The sequence below is a fragment of the Elgaria multicarinata genome, chromosome 1 (assembly GCF_023053635.1).
Source record: "Elgaria multicarinata webbii isolate HBS135686 ecotype San Diego chromosome 1, rElgMul1.1.pri, whole genome shotgun sequence".
Lineage (NCBI taxonomy): Eukaryota > Metazoa > Chordata > Lepidosauria > Squamata > Anguidae > Elgaria > Elgaria multicarinata.
The window spans coordinates 37,028,119-37,048,702 of record NC_086171.1 but is presented as its reverse complement, the minus strand read 5'-3'; the positions used below and the strand labels follow the sequence as shown (position 1 = coordinate 37,048,702).

Below are 20,584 nucleotides of genomic sequence, written 5' to 3'. Positions count from 1 at the left end.
AATAATGCAATAGTAAAATAATAAATAAAGCGTGCAAATGGATGCTGGAAGCCAGGGTGGATCTGAACCCGGGCACTTGTGGAGGGCTCACAAGTGTTTGGGCGCAGGTTTGCCCTTGCACGTCTGACCGGGTCTGTGAAGGCTGCCCTTGTGGACCCAGTTGGACACTCGCGACAACCATACTTTGGCCTGTTCCTGGTTGGTTCTGGCTCAGCTAATAAGTGGTATTGTAGCATACTCTGTATTTGTGGCTGGAGCTGAAGATTTATACAGAAACGTTCCACATTTTAAAGTGTGTGTGTGAGAGAGTGAGTGTATATGTTTTAAAATATTTGAGTTTTTTTTATTTTTGTTTTTTTAAAAAATTAAATATATAAATGTTTATAAACTGAATGTGCTACTTGTGGTCATTTGTTTAGTTTTTGGAGTACTGTGTCATCACATCATCTGCATATAGGTTAAAAGGGGTTCAATAAATGCAATTCACTCAGACTTCAAATACTGTATTTCTCAAGCGGGGGCAGTCTTGAGCACGGCAATGAGGACCCCAAGGTCTTCAACATCCATGCTGAGTCTGCCTTGTCAAAAGCAACTTGGGATTTCATGACGACCATGGAACTGTCTTAAATTATATCTGGCTTAACTATGTGGTAGGATACACTTCAGATCTGCTGTTCTGTACTGGACATGGGGAAATCCTCTGTGGATGGGGGGAGCCATGTTTGGCTCCATTGTCATGAACAGATTAATACCTGATCAGGTTTGATCTGTGTGCAACCTCTGCAGGTTTGTGCTACCTCCAGTAATCCAAGGCAGTAAGCTTGTGTGCACCAGTTGCTGGGGAACATGGGTGGGAGGGTGCTATTGCACCATGTCCTACTTTGTGGGTCTCTGGTCGTCAGCTGATTGGCAACTGTGTGAACAGAGTGCTGGACTAGATGGACCCTTGGTCTGATCCAGCATGGCTTTTCTTATATTCTTAGGGGTAAAAGAAAATATTTGAAAAGAGACAGATCCGGATGGCTTTCTTAGGGTCACTGAGAGATTTTCCTGTAAGTTTAGCCATCCAGTGCCACATGGTTTTATTTTGTCCCCGAATGATTTTTAAAATCTACATGAAATCTCTGACGCAAGTCATCCAGAGGGTTGGACCGAAGTGCTGTCAATATGCAGATAACTCCTAGCTCTACTTCAGTTTCCCATTTACTCATCCTGAAACACCTAAACAGGTGTCTGGTGGTGGTTCTGGGCTGGATGAGGGTGAACGAGCTGAAGGTTAATCCAGACAAGATGGAGTTATTGTGGGAGGGGAAACCAGCTATCCCGGATGGAGGTTTGCAACCAGTTTTAGGTGGGGTTGCACTCCTACTGAAGTACCAGGGAGTCTTCCTGGACTTCGCACTAACAAGGGAAGCTCAGGTACCTGTGGTGGCCAAGAGTGCTTTTTACTGGGCTGGTATGTCAACTGCAGTGCTATCTGCAGAGGATGATCTTGTCACAGTTACTCAGGCACTAGGGACACCCAGGTTGGACTATTGTAATGTGTTCTGCATGGGGCTGCCTTTGAAGACATTGTGGGAACCTCAACAGGTATAAACTGTAGCTGCCCAGGATCTGGTGGGTGCCTGGTGGCTAGAACATGTGACACCTGTATTATACCAGTTATAATAGTACTCAGTGTGTTTCTGGGCCCAATTTAAAGCGCTGGTATTTATTTTTAAGCCATAAATGTTTGCGACTGAGTTACTTGAAGGGTTGTTCCCACCCATATCAGCCTGTCTCACACTGAGATCCACTTTTGAGGCCTGCCGTGTGCCCACCTGTGAAAGCAGTCCTCCACATCTCCATATATGTCATCCAGAGCACAGCATGTTTGAGGCAGCATCCAATGATTCTGAAACCCCTGTCTACCTTTCTGTCTTTAGAGTCACCTGCTGGCCACAGAGCTTGAGATGCGAGCAGGAGGGTTGTACATTCAGATTTTATAAACTCATGGAAAGTATATTGAATATTAAACATAACAACTGAAACAAACAAACAACAAACCTCCCAAACTTGTTTATGTTAAGGCTGAGCCTAAAACACTTGTTAGAACTCTTTTGGGGGATGGATTTTAGGGAATCGGGGAGCAAGAGTTTTCTTAAAACTGCCCACTCCTATCTACCTTCTGGGCCTCCTGGAAGTGTCACCACCCCCAGTGTTAAGATCACCACCAGCTTTGTCCCCTTTTATGCCCATCCAAAAAAACCGTCCCAGCTTTGCAGACTGTGACTGTGGCAGCAAAGTGGGAGGGGGATCGGAATTCATCCCTAGTTAGTATTTTTCAAGTATGTTTGCAATGGCACTTCTATGCCCTGGTGGTAGTTCACGGATGTCTGTTTTCATGCAGGATCTCATGTAAAGGTTACAGTATTGGCACCAGCACCAACAAAGGCCTTGAAAGAATGGAACTGGGACTCTTACATCTGATCCTATGTGCTGCTGGGCCAGTCTAGCTGCTTTTGAAAAGTATCCAGCCACAGTGCATCAGAGAGCTTCAGTGTAAGAATGATGTGAAAATTATTCAGTGGGAGAAAACAATTTTCAGAAATGCCCTTTGGCGGTATGCAAATCACATTCCCATAACATGCAAAGTAAATATCTTCTATCTGTGGACTCCAAGCCTGGCAGCCCCAGATAGCTATGTGTTAGGACATTTCACATTGCTGCCCTGAATGGCGCGTGACCCTTTCACTCACACTCCCTTCCTATCTTCACTCAGATTTTATTTTATTAAAGGTGTGTGTGTGTAAAAAGGCCTAACATGATCTGCTGTTCAGAGAAGTGCTCAATAGGTTGCCCTGAAGTGTCTTGAAAGAATGAACATGCTGTAATTTCACTTTTGCTGTTCTTATTATATTGCAGAGAGAGAATTCAATGGCTGTCCAGTGACTCCCTTTCTACCATAACATGGCAGACTTTTGCAGCATCTCTCTGTTCATAGTTGGGTAGTAATTGTCAGCTCAGGATAGTACCATGGCAACATACACTATGGTGAAAGCCTTTTTTAAAAAAGGCTGTTGCAGTATCTTTGATAATAACACAATGCCATAAATGGGTTAAACTGTAATACTCCTAAAACCTGGTCACTTCGAGCTCTCTGTTCTTTAAGTGGAACGATCCAGGCAATTTCTTGATGCGGCTGAAAGTATTTAACTATATGTAGAACATAATCTGTCTAATGTTACAGCTGGTGGGGGAGGGGGCTAATTTCAAAATATGGGATAAGAAAATGCCTCCACTTCTTTAACTAAGGGACTCTTCCGATGTGGTTTCTATGCAGTAAGACTGTAATCCTAAACATACGTGCTGGGGTTAAGACCTCTTGAATGTAATGGGCCCAACTTCTTGAATGTAGTGGGCTCTGTAAGTGAAGATGAAGTTTTATCTCAGGGGAATGTGGATGTGCCGTAAGGCAAGTAGAAATACACTCTCAGAATTATAAATAGGTCAGTTAGAGCTCGGTTGTGTCCGACATTTGTATGTTTAAACATTCTCCCTTACTGTTTTTATTTTTTTTTAAATCCTTGCAATAAGGTTAATACTCCATGGATGAGTGAATCAACTTTCCCCCCCAGCTCTGTTGCTCATGTATGTACAAGGACCCAAGGCAAGCTAGAATGTGCTTATGTAAGGTCTTTTCTTGCAACGTTTACAGTAAGAATTACTCATTGTCTAACATGCAGATAATTTTATTGAGACTATAAATCTGTGTTCTTATGGATAAGTGAAAATAAGGCTGTCCCTTTTCTGACCATTACAGAGAACTAAATATGCAGTGCTGGCAGTTTTGATAAAGGGTAGGGTTCTTGATCTGATTAATGTGGAAGACTCCCCTGCCACAGTCTCTGTTCCTTTTAACGGACCATCTTTCCTCTAGTAATTAATTTAAGAGTGACAAATACACTCTCTGAAATAGTGCATTAGATATATTTCCTTTTCACTGACATTTGAAATATTTTGAAATAATTTTTACAATTTTAGTACATTGCCACTAGGTGTCACTATGGTGTTATTTGCACAGTTCATGGTACCTACTGCCCAAATAAGAACATAAAAATGCCATGCTAGATCAGACCAATGGTCCATCTAGTCCAGCACTCTGTTCACGCAGTGGCCAACCAGCTGTCGACCAGGGACCAACAAAGCAGGAAATGGTGCAACAGCACCCTCCCACCCATGTTCCCCAAATCAAACATTAGCACACTGTACTAAGGAAAACAGGCTGTTATTCATTTCCTCTGGTTGACAGCAAGGAACTGCTCCAATTCCTTATGATCAACCATATTGAGCATACTTTCTCATCTATCATTGGGAGGGGAGAAGCCAGAATAAAAGGACCCAGAAGAATGTCAGAGAAACAACTCCCAAGGATTTCTTTCCATGTGGGTTTACTTTGAAATTATCCAAGTCCCATGAGGATAAGAAAAACCCACACCACTATTTGTGTTTTGTAAATTCACATTTATATATAACTAAGGCCCATTCCACACAGCAAATAAATAAATCAATCCTAACGGTAAGGTTTTATATTGTTTTTATATCATACTGAAACTTGGATCACAGAATCACTTCTGTGGTTGCTTCCTTGCATGGAGCTGCACCAGTGAGTAACCATGTGATATGCACAATCCACAGGTTGTTTCCACAATTGACTCATGCAACATCAGAGGTTTTCCTTTGGTAGCTACCATGCTGTGTCAGAAATCGTATTGGTCTTTTATTCAATCTCAAATCAGTGAATGTGCAGGAACTTTTGCTCAATGGAAAATGGGCTGAGTAAGCTTGATTGCAACAGAACGAATGCCAATCTACAGTTCAGTAACTAGTGGTAGTATTAAGCCTTTATTAGAACCTGCTAGTACTATAGTATTTGTATTTTCAAAGCCATTGCTTCTCTGTCCCAGGAGCTCAGCCTTGGAATAACCTGAGATCCGTTTTGCACGACTAGCACAATATAACCTGACATTGTGCCTCCTGCACTCCATCTTAAGTCCATTATAAGATGCAGTCTGTGGTGCTCTTTCATGCCCAGGAACATATTTTTTCTCTTCCTCTATCCCTGAGCTTCTCAATGTTTGTTGTTGTTGTTTTTAATGGAAGGCATAACCCAAAAAAGAATTCTGGGGAACTTGAAAGATTGCTTGCTACTTTTGACATTTTAGTTGGTCACAGTATACTACAGCTGCCCTTGGAATTTTTTTTTTCTAATTACAACTTGTAATTTTTAAAACTTGTAGTGATGCTACACTGGTGTAAGGTGTCTCAGAATTCTCCCTATCATTGATAGCCAGAAATAGGCCTCTGTAGTCTTACAGCTGTCAAGGTCGTACCGGCTGGAACAGATACAGGAAGCTAGAGGAAAGCTGCCAACTTAGACAACCAGCATCGGAAATACTGCATGCCAAGTTAGCCTGGCAGTTCTGTATCTGTGAAAGCTGAAAAGGATCATGGGTAAACATGGGCCCTAAATATGCTATATTGAAGATGTATGAATGCCTGAATCTTTCATATTTATTTTATTTTATTTTATTTTATTTATTTATTACATTTCTATACTGCCCAATAGCCGGAGCTCTCTGGGCGGTTCACAAAAATTAAAGACATTCAAAGTATAAAACAACAGTATAAAACCATAGTATAAAATACAATATTGGGTACATTCTATTAATCTACCTGTTTCCTGGGGTGGGTGGGAGGTCCATTATACAGCATCCAGGATACAGGAATGCTAGGGACCTACTAGGAGCTAAGAGGTGGGAAATGTCTCCCTACCTTTTCCATTGTGCGCTTGCAAGAAGTAGAATTGTTGTGACTCATTTATTCAGTTGATCTTGAGTGTGCTAGGTGGTCCTGCTAATCAAATGGCAAATTCTGTATGGGTACTTGCTGTAATAAACATAATGGAGTATTAATTAGAAGGTATATTAATGCATCATTTATTTAATGCCCTTTCTTTCCAAGGTGCTTGGCAGAACACTGAATGTGCACATGGTCCCTGACCAGCAGTGTTGCTAGTGTAGTCACAGAGGGAAGAAACAGAGGATGGGGTGAGATGGTGAGAAATAGGTGAAGGAGCAGTAGCAAGGAGTGCTGAATGGATGAGTCAGTCGTGGGTCTGCAAAAGAAATGGATGCTGAAAGTGGTTTTGAAGTCATGGATATGGAAACACTGCCCTGTGTGTTGGAGAGAAGAGCACAGAAGACAACGAGGAGTCAGGAGTGGAGGAAATAAGCAAAGATGTTACTGGACTGAATCTCTCAAATTCCTTCTACTTGAAGCATAGTGGATCAGAGCGTTGCCAAACCAGGCAGAATTATGAATGTATATGAAGGGGCAAGGTTAATGCAAGATAAACACTTTATTAATTTGTGCTGCATTTTCTTTTTATCCTTTAGAGCAAAACACACTTACTGGAAATAGATTATTGGGTGGGGGTTAGAGGAAATTGAGGCTTTAAGAATAACCATACATGTTAAAGGATGGGCATGATGTTGTGAGTCTGGATAAATGTTTATTAGATGTCGGCTTCACCAGCATGAGTAAGATTTATAGGGTAGCAGGCTGAGTAGGAGGCAGTCGCTAGGTAATCGCTATAAATACTTGCTGCCCTTCTCAAGCGTGAAGATCTGTGTTCACTACACTTTAAAACACGAAGTGTTCCTGGCTTCCTGCAGCCACCGTGGACCGTTATTGTAACACTTTGCTCAATAAGGCATCAGTTCTCAAACTGTGAGGGTGGGCTACTCTTGGGGACTGGTGTGGTGGTGGAGGGACGAATGTATGGAATTGGGGAGCACATCTATCCATGGAAAGACAAAGGTCCTGAGGCAAACGGAGCCCCCCTCATACCAGCAACCAAATGAATGAATGTCTCCTAGCAGAGGGTTCTCATTGATTCACATTGGATCTGTGGGTTTAATTGCACATCCACAGGCTCTATCATTTCAACCTGATTTTGGGGACAGTTCTTTAAAAACAACAACGTCTGATGCTTTCCTAGGTGTTTTTGGGAAGAGTCAGAAATATTCTGCTATGTTCCTCTTCTAATGCCCGTGTTGATTTAGTGACCATATCCACAAATCCTTGCAGGCTGTATGTAGAACCATGTGCAAAGATTTCAGTGGTCGTCTTTACATTAAGGGGAAATTGCATTGCTTGCCCAATGCAATTGTGCTTCTTGCTTTTTGGCGCCATTGTTATGGGTGGATTATACAGACAGAGAGGGGCAACCATGTGGTTTGAATACTTCCCCTCTGTTCACTTCCTTGAAACAGCACCATCTAGTGGCTGAAAATCTCACTTTCCCCCAGCTATTACCACTTTAAAAGTGGCTCTTTTCATAACAGAATTTCTAAAGGATACTGCGGGAGATGTCCTGGTTGGTCATGACATCATGTAAACGACCTGCAAATGTCTGCAAATGGCCAATCATGAGTGTGCAATAAACTGCTCTTGTAAAGAAGCTCATTATGTGTGTCTCTGGAACAGCTGGTTAGGTTAGCAACTCCAGAAGTAAGTTTGGGATGGGGTGGAGGACTGAGCTCAAAAAGTTTAAGAAATACTGCAATCAGTTCATTCTAGATCTAGAAAAATGCAGAGTTAGTACCGCATGTTGTCAAAGGCAGAGGCTTTTCTTATTATTTCCTTGATAAAAGAAGCAAAGCACAGTGAAAAAATAAAGAAGGATGCTGTGGAATAAATGGAATAAATAAAAGAATACACCAGAAAACAATCATGGAATTGTTTGTTTCTCCCCTACCTCCACCATGACGTAGAACCCATTTTAAGCACTGAATAGCAGTAACTGTAGGACCTCACTTACAATAGGAGCCTCACTGTTGCAGTATAAAAGCTTCATGGAGCTCTAAGACTCAAATCACAATACCGGGTAAAGATCAGCCTTTTGTTTCAAAAGGTATGTGCTGTTTCATTCAGCTTTGCAAATAAGTCTATGGCAACAGCTAGCCTACAGAAACTGATCCTAGCTTCCCTGTGCAAACATGTTTCTGCTGGCAGTTTGGAGCACTTAGGATGATGATGATGATGATGATGATGGTAATGATGATGATGAATCTGCTCATTTCCAGCTAATACAACCTCCCCTGCTAAGGCGTAATGTTTAGCTCAAAATGCTTAACCACTGTGGCTTAGCCTGTTATCTGAACTGGGTCATTGGAATAAAGTGCATAGGCCTGTATCACAAAGAGAACTCTGAGCCAAATAACTACATATTTATTTTTTTCTCAAAATAGGAAATGGTCCATTTCCGTGGACAGATGAGCAGGACTTTAACTTCCTTGGAAACTAAAACTTAATATGTTGACTTCATGTAAGCAGCTGCCCCGGTATAATTTTGAACACATAGCAAATATGCAGACTAGGTTAACACTTAAAGAAATGGATGATTTTCCAATTACAAAAGTTCATTTACATTTGACAAATATTTCTCTAAGGCTGCATGCAAGTGATATTCCAGAGAAAAGGCCAGCAATTAATTTGAATCTACATTTCCCAGGACCTGCCAATGAACTGAACAATTAAAGGAAGGTGTTTCGCTTTTTGCCCAAAGCAACCCAGGAAAAAACTACCATGACAGCCTATGCAAATACTGGGTTGGATCCAGACATAATTCTACATAGGATACACCCATTGAAATCAGTGGGACTTAAGTTACTCATAACGAAGGCAGGATCTACACTACTGCTTTATAATGGTATTGAAGTGCACTGACAACTGTTGGGGCCCATGACACATTCCATATACCATTTTTAAACCACTTTCATAGGGGGGATCTACACTACTGCTTTAAAGCGCTTTATAACAGTTTTGACAACTGTTGGGGCCCAGGACACACTGCATATGCAGTTTTCAAAACGTTTTCTAAGTGCTTTAAAGCGCTTTAAAAGCAGTTGTGTAGATCCCCCCATAGTGTTATCTCCTGCTTGGTGTAGATCTGGCCTTGGTCACACTGATTTCAGAGAGCCTAATCTAGGTATGCACTGTATTCAATGCATGGAGATCCATTAGATCTGAAGGTGGGGCAAATCTGGCATTTAGGCTGCAAGTAGGTCTAATGCATACTAAAAAACAACAACAAACAAACCCAAAAAGTCAAGCCAATGGGTGCACAAAAATGTGTCTTAATACTGTGAAGTAGTTCCCAATATTAGAACAAAAGATTAGCTGATTAGTTCAAAAGTGATGTGAGGACATGTGTGAATTCCTTATTTCTAGCAACACAGGGCCAAAACCTTTAAGGGTGCATCCCTTTGGCTTGCACCCTCACTCTTCAAAAGCCCCCAAATTTGGAGGCTTCCGAGGTTCCTATGCCCTGGCAGGCTGAAGCTGGCAGGGCGGGAGGAGCAGCAGAGGTAATCTTCTCCTCCCGGTCCTAAAATCTTTGTTTTTTGCAAGAGTGGCTTTTTAGCTTTTCAGCCTGTGTAGCAACAGTGCTTCAGACAGGGCGGTAAGGAGGCTGGAGGAGACTCCGGATGAATTGTATCCTTGTCTCTTCACTCTCCTCCCCTCTCTCTTCACCGGAACACCCCTCGTTACGCCTCTCTTGGGTTGGTTTTCCAGCTTTGGAGAGGCAGCCAGTGCAATTCTCCCTGTACAGGCTGTGAGGGGGCACAAGCGGTGGGATAGATTTCTGACTTCTCCTTCCAAGTTGGAGACTATCTCCACATTTAGAGAGAGGAATCCAAGCCATCCTATAGTCCCAGGGACCATAGGATTGCTCTCTAAAGCGGGGGGAAGCTCCTATGTTGTCTTTGCATTTTTACTCTAAGGTAGGTGCAGGGCCCCCGATATAGATCTTAATAGTTCACCCTTAAGGCAACAGACCATCAAAAAAACCAGTCCTAAGGCTAATGTTAGAAACTTTATGCAGACCCTTGTATGCATGGTGAGGAGTACTGGGCATGTCCAAACCCACGCCATTGTTGTGGGCCGTGTAAAGTTTTCTTGACATTGGCCCTGTTTAGAAGACACCTTAAACTATGGCTTTAATCACGGTGAATAAGGCTTTTTGTCTTAGTCACTGTGGTTAAAGCCATGGTTTAAGGTATCTTCTGAACACAGCCTGGCTTTCTGGCTTAACCACCATGGTTAAAGCCATGGTTTAAGGTGTCTTCTGAAGGGGGCCATTGTGAGGGGAAACTCTGTGCTTGGTGAATCCATCAGAAAGTGACTCTCAGAGGGAAAGATGGGAGGAGGGGGCGCTAATCTCCCTTTCTGGCAGCGCCAAGAACTTATTCATTTAACGTGGTGTCTTAATTCCCCACTGATGCCTTGTTTTGTCATGTATTAATTACAGGGGGATGAGGAGCTGCATTAGGCACAGGTGGAATGAAGTGGCACCAGATGTTAGAATTGTTGGGGAAAGAACAGCGGCTAAAATGAGCCCAAAAACCCCATGTTCATTCCTCGTCTTTTATTTCAGGTATATTCACACACATCACAGTGTTGACCTTGGGCACTTGCCTATGGAGGGAAGTCAGGAAGTCACAGCCCTATAATTTGATGAGTGGTAGGAACCGCCATTCTCTTGTCAGTGACCTTTCACTTTCTGCCACATTGATGCAGCTACTTTTAGAGTAGCCCTTGCACTTTAGCTTACAGGATTCTGTGAGCCAGAAGCCGCTTTCACTGTTTGGAAATTAAGAGCCACGTTACACAGTCGGTGGCCTCATGTGATAGATCTCACTTCAACCCTCTAGTGTTAAAGACAACAACCAACCCTGCCTGAGTTGCTAGGTTTGAAATGTGTGAGGTGAGCATTGAAATACTGAATCGCCAACCTTCCATCTGAAGTGACACCATACATAAGGCTGCTGATTGTGGATGCTTTAGTGGTTAAGAATGGGAAAGCGGAACTATGGGAAGAGCCGTCATGGCCACTGCAGGAAGACTGTTTTAAATGGCTCCATGGGGTGACTGCAAAGCCCAGAATTCATAACAGCTCTCTCCATGTGGTAAGCTGTTCATGTGCAGTCCCTATGAGAAGCAAAGAGGGAGGGTACGATATGTAGCAAAGGAACAGAAGAGACGTGGATGATCAAAAGTGCCAGAGTTTATTGAAGTCCAACATGTAACAGAAATGCAACTTCCTTCTTCAGTGCTTCTTGCTTCTGATTTAGGGATGCCCTACAGCGACGATATCCAGCTGCAGGCCCAATCCAGCCTGCAGACATTACCCAACCAACCGAACGGGGTTTCCTCTTGCGGCCTCCCTCTCCCGAGGCCCCACCTCCTCTCTGCTAGGAATCCCCATGGTTATTGGGATTCTCTTTCAGGACAGTGGAGTGTCAAGCAGGCACATGTCACGGCCAGCACTTGGAGGCGTGGCCACATCACGTGCCTGCTGAGTCCCTTCCTTCATGCTGTGTGTGAGAGAGGCAGCTCTGTGCCTCTTCTGCTTGAGGAAAGCTGAAGTGTGTGTCGTGTGATCTGCAAGGAACACTGTCATTACTGTGGGCAAATGTCTCACAATATCTCGCGGCACCATGTGCAGCGATTTAAAGTACAGCAGACATCGCATGAGCGCCAGTTCTGAATTTGTCGCGGGTTTGGCCTTCGTACTTAAAGGTTAGAGATATGTTTTAGGGCTGCTGTGTTGGGACATGTTCACACCGATTGCTGAAATTGACATTTTAAAAATCAATATGCAGTCTGAGGAACGGTACAGAACAATACCTTAGATCCTACATTGTGCTGACTTGAGCCATCGGTTTAGCCAGCAATTTCAAAGTTAGAAAAACTCATGTATGTCCCAAGGACATGGCAGACAGCATGGATATGTAACCTTTAAATATGTCAATAGTGCGTCTGGCAGTTGTGGGGAAGGGGGGATTTGCCTCATGAACAGAAAACCACTCATTTAAAAATCATCCTGTATTCCTTTTTTCCGGGGCGGGGGGACTTGCTGACTGCAAAAGTACAGAAAAAGGCAACTAAAACGATTGAGTGCCTGGAGTAGCCCCCCTGCGAGGAAAGATTTCAACAGTTGGGACTGATTAGCTTGGAGACAAGGAGAATAATGGGAGACATGACAGAGGTGTACAAAATTATGCCTGGTGTGGAGAGAGTGGATAGGGAGACATTTTCCCCACTTCTCTCATAATACTAGAACTCAAAGTGGTTATCCCATGAAACTAAGTGGTGGGAAATTCAAAAAAGGAAGGACTTCTTCACATAGTGTATAGATAAAAAAGGAAGGACTTCATCACACAGTGCATAGTGTGATGGAATTTAGATTATGGAATTCACTACCACAAGATGTAGTGATGGCCACCAATTGGGTTGGCTTTAAAAGGGATTAGACATTGTTGGAGGGGAAGGCTATCAATGGCTGCTAGTCCTGACAGCTATATGCTACTTCCAGTATCAGAGGCAGTATGCCTACATACACCAGTCACTGGGTAACATGGATGGGAGGGTGCTGTTGCACTTGTGTCATGCTTGTGGAATCCTGGTTGACAAATGGTTGGCCACTTGGTGAACAGAATGCTGGACTAGATGGACCCTTGCATAAGAAGAGTGGCTTACAACAAGCCTACAGTGCAGTCCAAAATTCCTTTCAGTCACCCACCACACCACCCATCAACTGCAGTCTTTACAATCCAAACTACTCATCAATGCATCCCACCATGATGGTTCCTGCTCTTGCAGGGAATCCATGTTCTCACTTGATCCAGATGATTCCACAGCAATTGGAGGTGCCTCCTCTCAGGATGCTCTGCTGACACATGTCTGATCAGGGACACTGCTGTTGACACCACATCCCCTGCAGTTGCCACTAGAGTTCCATAATGGACATGGAAGGAAAGGGAGTCACACGAAGTTGCTTAACAGGGTTGGCTCTAGCATTAGGCAAAGTGAAGCGGTCTCCTCAGGGGCAGATGCTGGGGTGGGGGACAGCAAATATTGGAGGAGATATTTCTCCTCCCCCTTCAAGTTAGTCTGCTATCTTCAGGTGCAGTGGAGGAGGCTGTCCCATTATCACCGTTGGACAGATTCATCCTTTTGTACATGGAATGGGAGGGGCCACCATCTTGTTCTTCGCCTTGGGACAGCCCTATTCTCTTCCCTGCCTCTGCACCACAATTCCCAAGTGGCAATGCAAAAATGCACATATGTCCTGGAAGCGAATTGCAACCATGCAAGAATTATGAGCAACTTTATGAGAACTCTTCTTTCTCAAAACGTCTCTTTTCCAAACATTTGTATTTGCCACTTGTCAGCCAATTTACCATTCTAGCTGAGGTAGGGGTTGGTGGGCTTCCTGATTCCTAATAATGATAGTTGCTGTATTCATTAAACTCAAATGACATATGACAGTCAATTGTGTGATTCTTCCCACTGAGAGCAGGAAGAGGTACCCACTGGAAAACACTCCACCCCCAAACTGCTTTCCCGCGTGTGGATTAAAAGATACAGGGAGCCCATATCTCTTCCTCCAAGTGGGGAAAAATCATTGTGGAGAGGTGAGCCGCTTTAAGTGGGCAAAGACGCGTTCCGTTTTCAGTCATAGCTTCTCAGGCTTCTCTCCATTTCCCAAAAAAATGGTGGAGGGAACCATGGAATTAACCATCACATATAGATTGAGCGTATGATATTCTGCAATCTCTTGTGAACACAAGTATTCAAGGGAAATCTCTGAATGTATCTGTCCAGGCTAAACCCCTGGTGCCAAAATAAGACTCTGGCATCAAAACTTGGTTTAAATTTAGTTCCGTTAGGATTTTGTCTTAGTCGTTTTCCTTTAGAAGTTATGGGTTTCGTGGACATTCCTCATGGCACTAAGATGGGAGGTTTTGTGGTTTTTAGTCTTGTTACTTTTCTGCAATGGTGGGTGGTGGATCCAGTGTTAGTGGGGCCATGAATCCGCTCCAAGTGTCAGCCAGAACCCATCAGAACTCTAAAAGAGCTGTCCAAGGTGCTCTTTGAGAGTTCGGACAGGTTCTGACTGAAACCCAGAGTGGATTCACCAACCTACTGACGTCAGAGCCACTACCCTCCACCGTGTGAGAGCCTGCCACATTTCCACTTCAAAACCTTCCCGGAAAAGGGGGCACAGGGGAATACAGCTGGGTGCGCACCAGCAGATCGCACCACGGGGGAGCTTCCACGTAGTTCCTTTGAAAGGTGCCACGACACGGCGGCTCCTTCTGTGCAGCTGAGCCGGCGTGCGCGAGCATAATAGAGGGATGGTTTACCCAAGGTGCCTGCTCAGCGTTTGTCCCTATCGATTCCTTGTTGCAAATGCCGGGGCTTTAAATTGGCTGCTGAGCAACACTCGGCACATTCTGTTACAACACCGATGACAGGAGCATGCGCAGCTCAGGTCCTCGGCTGGCTGTGGAGGTGGAGTGTGGCTGGGGGCGGGGGGGGGTGGAGAGAGAGGAGGACCACAACGCGGTCTTCCAGCTCCGAGATGCCAGTTCCTGGTTGCCAAGCAGTTATTGTTTCTGTGACGGTTGCCGAGGCTGTTGCTAATTGAAGAAGCCTTCTCAGCATCTTCCTTTCTCCTCTTTCACTCTCCTCATTTAAATTTTAGAGGCAGAAAGAAAAAAGACAGACAGACAGACAGACAGAGAGAGAGAGAGAGAGAGGAGTTTAAGGGTGGTATACATTTTGGTGGCATTAAATTTTAATTGGGAAGGGGGAGTGCAAAGCTGTTCTCTCAGCTGGTGATGAAGTGATGGGCTAGTTACTCATCCGTTTCGCTTTAGCTTTGGTGGCTTGAAATACTTGCACAGTCAAACTCTCTCTCTCTCTCTCTCTCTCTCGCATGCACGCACAATCAAACACATACACACACTCTTGTGAAATCCCATTTGCCACTGCGGTGGGCACAAGTGGGTGAACATGACTACAGCTAAGGATCAAAGTGCTTCAGGGAAATCAGTCCAACAACAGGAACAGGTAATGCTCTTGACTTTCTTTTGTGGAGAACAGACATAGAATTGTACGCCTTGTGTGCTTCTCTGTTTGCTTGCTTAGTTACCTGCCTTTCATTGCTGACAACGTGTGGCTAAGATTTTCAAGTGACTTACCATGCCAGCGCAGTTATCTGTGAGCTGTATCAATACATGTGGATACATTTGTCGTTTCCAGTGTGTAGATCTTGGGCTTCTATTTTATGGAATGTTATGCACTGAATGTAGCTTGCTGGGTGTTTTTGTGTTTTTCTGTACCCAGTCAGTTAGGATGGGGGCCGGGAAGAAAGTCTCTTTTCATTAGAAGGAACCCAGTTTGAGATTTGCATTGTGCTTCCAAGGGCTAACCTTCCGAACTACTTTCTATCTTCCCTTAGTTGTGCCTGAAATGACAGGAGCAGATTTGATGTGTTCACCTTGCGTTGGTGAAATTACAGCCGAGCGTTTTTGCCTTTTGTACAAGAACAAATCGTGTGCAGTCGTGCAGTTAGGCAATTTTAGATTCTGGGCATAATGGACTTACAGGGCGAACTCCTCTTTTAGATGGTGATCATGCATTATTTCATTTATTTCAAACATGTTAAGCCAGCCCTGCTGCATTTGGGGCCCCTCCTGCTAATTCTGTGGAGTGGGGGCCCTGGACTTCTGCCCCAAAGTCTTACCCTGATAACCCCATCGATGGTGAACAGCTACAGAGATGCACAGTGCCATGCATGGGCCAAATTTAGTTACGATCTCCTTCTGGGAAAATCACTGCATCTTAAATCCATCTTGAATACTGTGTACCTTCTCTTCCTACACCATTTTTCTTGCTACACTTAGCTGGGTTGCCACCTTTTCCCCTCCTTGGCTTTGTTCCTGGCCAGATACAGCAAGCCTGACACGGAGGCATTAGCAGGTAACACTCTTTGCCAAGGAAAGATCCTGCTTAATTCCTGTGTGTCAGGTTCTTGTTAAATGCAGAGGAGCCAGAAAGAAAAAGAAAATGAAAGGGGGGGGGGGCAAAGCCACCCTTAGAGTTACCTCTGTGTCTTTTACCTACAAGTGGATGATTGCTTTTCTGGTCCAGTTCATAAATCGAGTATTTCTCTCAGCTGGACTTCCACCTCGGTTGAAAGAACTTCCCCTGCTGGTAAAACAACAGCCAGTTCATTGGGCCTGTGTAATAGGCACAGATTGGAAGAGACACATAGGACACATAGGTCAGGTTGGCTAAGACATTTGAGATGCGGCGGAAGGCTGCAAAAGAGTTCCGTGGAGCTCCTTTATGGCAGCAGGTTGGTACAACGTTTCCTCCCCCCCCACACACACAACAAGCCCTGTGTTCACCTTCCATGTATTCACCTTTACCAGAGGCTCCACTGGGAAGGAAATAAAACATTAATTCATTTGCCCTGGATTTCATATCGTTGTGTGCATTCAGATATGATACTGAACCAGCATGATGAGAATTAGGCTCACGTATGGTCCATGCTTCTCTCCTCCACCACCTCCAGAGCTGCCAGGAGGAGATCTGGAAGCTTCCACTTCCATTTTAGATTAACCACAGTTTAGCATGTGTCGAGGGACCCCAAAGGGTGGATCCCCGTGGTTCGCTGAGTGGTGGTCAAAGACTCTCAAGACCCAATTTCTCTCTCTTTAGAAGGTTTATTACAAGCAGCGCTGCAAGGTGGCAGCCCTCAGAAGACCTGAGAAACTGCCCACTAATTTCAGGAAAGGCTAACATGTTTATAGAGTCAGTTCCCCTTATTATTATTATTATTATTATTTATTTATATAGCACCATCAATGTACATGGTGCTGTAGATACAACAGATACAACAGTAGAACCTTCCCACCAATCATAATACAGTTTTGCAATACAGTAACCGATTATAGACAAGGCATTTATGCATGTGCAGAGTGCAAATAGTTCTAAGACTGGAAAAACAATACATAGATGGGTATTGCAGTCAGTAAGGCAACCAGACCTGCATCTGTTTCCTTTTGCAGTTAGCTGGCTTCGAAAATATCTCACTCCACCCTCGAACTGTTTCTGTTGAGATACAGTCTTGTGACATGTCATTTCAACATCGACCATTAGATGTAAAAAGTGGTTGCAATCTTAATATATTTTTAGTTACGCTGAAAGCATAAATCTTTCAATTTATAATGAAAAGGCCAAAGCATATATTTTCCTATACCTGTGGGCATAGGTAAAAGAACCACCCAGCTTGATATCCTCAACACATGTAATCCAAGCCCTGGCAATGGCTCTTAACCATGGTTAGTTGAAACAAGCAAGCTTGATAAACTGGTTTGAAGTTGGGTCGTTTCAACTAACCATAGTTAAAGTTAACCAGTTTGTCCAGGGCTGGTTGACCCAACCAGCTGCAGTTCATCTAAAACAGAAATGAAAACTTCTGAACTCTTCTTTGCAGGTGCGCTGTAGGATGGCGGGGGACATGAGCCCAAAGTTTGCCGCTGTTTGTTCTAAACCATGGCTTGATGTTACGTCCAGACCAGTCCATTGTCATTTAAAGAGATTGCAACTCTGCTTCTTTAGTCACCGGCTGGGATAGTGCAGGGGACTAATCACAAGAAATCTCCCCAGACACAAATTAATTCTTAAAATAGTTTTCCTTTGCCTCAATATGCTGAGAGTTGCATTCTCCATCCCCCGCTCCACCCGTCCCTCTCTTGATGTATGTGCATGTGTTTAAAGGTAGGTGGGGAAAGCAGATGGCTGGGTTCTCATTAGATACCGTGCAATCAGAAACGGCACAAAAGGATCGGCCTTTTCAGGGTGACATTTTATTGAAGCAAAAAAGCTTTATCAGCTTTTCTGCTTAAGTGGAAATCAAATCCCACCCACTCCCCACCCACCCCTCTGCCCATTTTTTATTCCCAGGGACCATGCCTTTCAAGATCACTTTCCTTGACTTCTCTCCTCTCCTTCAAAAGATTATTTATCAGTCAGACTTGATATTTCCTATAGATAAAGCATGCCTAAGGTGGGAATGTGAAAAAATTAATCATCTTGTTGCTGAGAACAGGCAAAAGCCTGGTGTTGGTGGGTTTTGCAACATTCTTGTTACCTCCTGCTGGTTAATGGGCCCCCTGTCTTGCTGTTAAAAGCTTTTTGCATAAGCTGCCATGCAAAGGGATTCACAAAACATTTGCATTGTTAACTTTCCCAAGCTCCTTTTCCCTTAGATTTAGGGCTCAATCCTGTGGACTGAGCTCTCGTGAGATCAAAACCTTTGAACTCGGAGGCTGCCGTGTATCCAAGGTTGGGAAGGACGAGCAGCAGAGGAGATCATCACCTCTCCGTCATCCAATCACTGGGTTTTTCACTAGATGGGCTTTTTTTCCCCATTTAGTGACTGCGCTGTGGAAGGGGAGGGAAGAAGGCTAGAAGAGGGTCAGGATAACTCGTATCCTGGGGCACATCTACACCAAGCAGGATATTCCACTATGGAAGCAGTATATAAAAGGCAGGAACCACACTACTGCTTTATAGAGGTATTGAAGTGCGCTGACCACTGTTGCGGCCCATTGACACATACCATATACCACTTTCATACCGCTATATCCTGCTTGGTGTGGCTCCTGCCTTTTATATTCCGGTTTCATAGTGCAATATCCTGCGTGGTGTAGATGAGCCCCCGGCCTCTCTGATCTCCTCCCTTCCTTGCCCACTGGAACGCCCCCTTTTCCCACCCTCCAAGGCTGATTTTCCAACCTCAGGGGGGCGGCCGGCACAGTTCTTTTCACTCCAGCTTCAAGGGAACAGGGGAGGAGTGTTCGATCTCTGACTCCCCTTCCAAGGTCAGAGCACTTTCTCTGACCTCAGAAGGGGATCCTGTGACTCCTTAGGCAATGTCTAGCGGCCCTAGGATTGCTCCCTTAGCCTCCTTTCTGCTCCACTTGTGCTGAAGTGTTCTGTGTCAATGTAAAGTTTCCATATGCTGACAAGAAACAGCAGTTGGTCTAATCAACACTAATCAACATTTCCCTATTTCTTGGCAGCAAAATGGTGCGTAGGCTTCCTTATAAGAATTCTGAACTCCAAAACAGACGAAAGAAACTCTTTATGTAAGTTCTTGTACTTACATAAAGAAGTCCAATATATTTTTTTTAAAAAAATCCACATTTTTAGGATGGAGGAACTGCAGGTTCCCTTTCTTTGCACTGAGGCTGCCATCATAGGCATGCTTACTTTGGAAGTAGGTCCTATTGAAAAGGTTGACATTTACTTTGAATATGCATTGATGAGATTGGGCTGTAGGAAAGAGTTAAAGAGTTGTTCTTAAAAACAACTCTTTAACTCTTGTTGTTCTTAAAAACAACAACATAGTTTCATAAGTGACTGAGAAGTAATTGTGTGCAACACTTGTCCCAATAACAGTGGCCTAATCTACACCAAGCTGTGGCCTAAACTACACTATGAAAGTGGTATATAAGAGGCAGGAGCCACACCAAACAGGATACAGCACTATGAAAGCGGTATATGGTGTGTGTCAATGGGCCCCAACAGTTGTCAGTGCACTTCAATACTGCTAAAAAGCAGTAGTGTGGCTCCTGCCTTTTATATACTGCTTTCATAGTGCAATATCCTGCTTGGTGTAGACTAGGCCAGTGTTGATAGCTTATACTAGCTCAGCCATAATGCTATTGTGATACCAATCTGTTAAGCATACATACATACATACATACATACATACAAATAAAGCATTAACTTTAGAAACAGCTGGGAGACTTCTCTTCCAATATCTCCATACAATTCCTTTTTCCCCTTCCCAAAATGCAAAACATCAAAAAACAGGATTATTTTGAAATTATTATTATTATTATTATTATTATTATTATTATTATTTAAAATAGTTTGTAGAGGTTTCCAGTTTAGTGTTTGCTTTTGTGTACTGAGGGTGTCTGTGTGTGTGTGTGTGTGTGTGTGTGTGTGTGTGTGTGTGTAGTATTCAAAAATTGATATTATTCCCTTATATTGAAATGGATTTTGAGAATAATTGAAGAATTTTACCTGTCCTACCATGGAAGCCAAAAGTGCTTCTTTAGCTGTGCATTTAGCTGTGTTGCATTTTCGGCAGCAGCAGCTGTTAATGTCACAGAACATGGTGAACATTTCCTTTCTGCATTCCTCGTGATGACATTGCCGTGAGAGTCAGAGGCTTTTAAGTCAGCTGAATTATAATTGTTCTTGCTATGGTACTAAAGTGAAACTAAAAATGGCCCAGTGAGCAGCCCCGAGAGGGTGTGTGGGTGGGTGTGCACGTGCAGTTTTCCAAAGGCTTTTGCATGAGAACCCTGGATCTGTCTTAGTAGTTAAAAATGATGTTGTGCACTGATACGTACAGATGTGTGCTTCAGATCAAGCTGACTCGGACCACTAGTTAATGAAACATGTTTGATAGTTTAAAGATTTGCCAACCTGCAGCTTGTGCTTAACACGGGCAAAACCTAAGAACATAGGAAGCTGCCTTATACTGGGCCTGTTCAGACAAGCTGCTGACCCTTTTGCAGCAAATGGTTAGTGAGCATGTTTAAACCATGGTTATGTAGCCACCATGGTTAGGAATGGTTAGGTTCACATGACATTCTGG

General features: G+C 43.7%; 1 protein-coding gene across 4 annotated transcripts in view; it reads left to right on the top strand.

Moving 5' to 3' along the window:
* The window catches only part of DPP6 (dipeptidyl peptidase like 6), a 562,250-nt gene that overhangs the window by 249,598 nt on the left and 292,068 nt on the right, over positions 1 to 20,584 (top strand). The window contains exon 1 of one of the 4 annotated variants that reach the window (XM_063126307.1): positions 14,457 to 14,967. The exons of the other annotated variants lie outside the window; for them this stretch is intronic. Coding sequence (XP_062982377.1) covers positions 14,911 to 14,967 — 57 coding nt within the window. The 5' untranslated portion in view covers positions 14,457 to 14,910. Of the gene's footprint in view, positions 1 to 14,456; positions 14,968 to 20,584 lie in introns of those variants that run through there. 4 annotated transcript variants of the gene reach the window in all.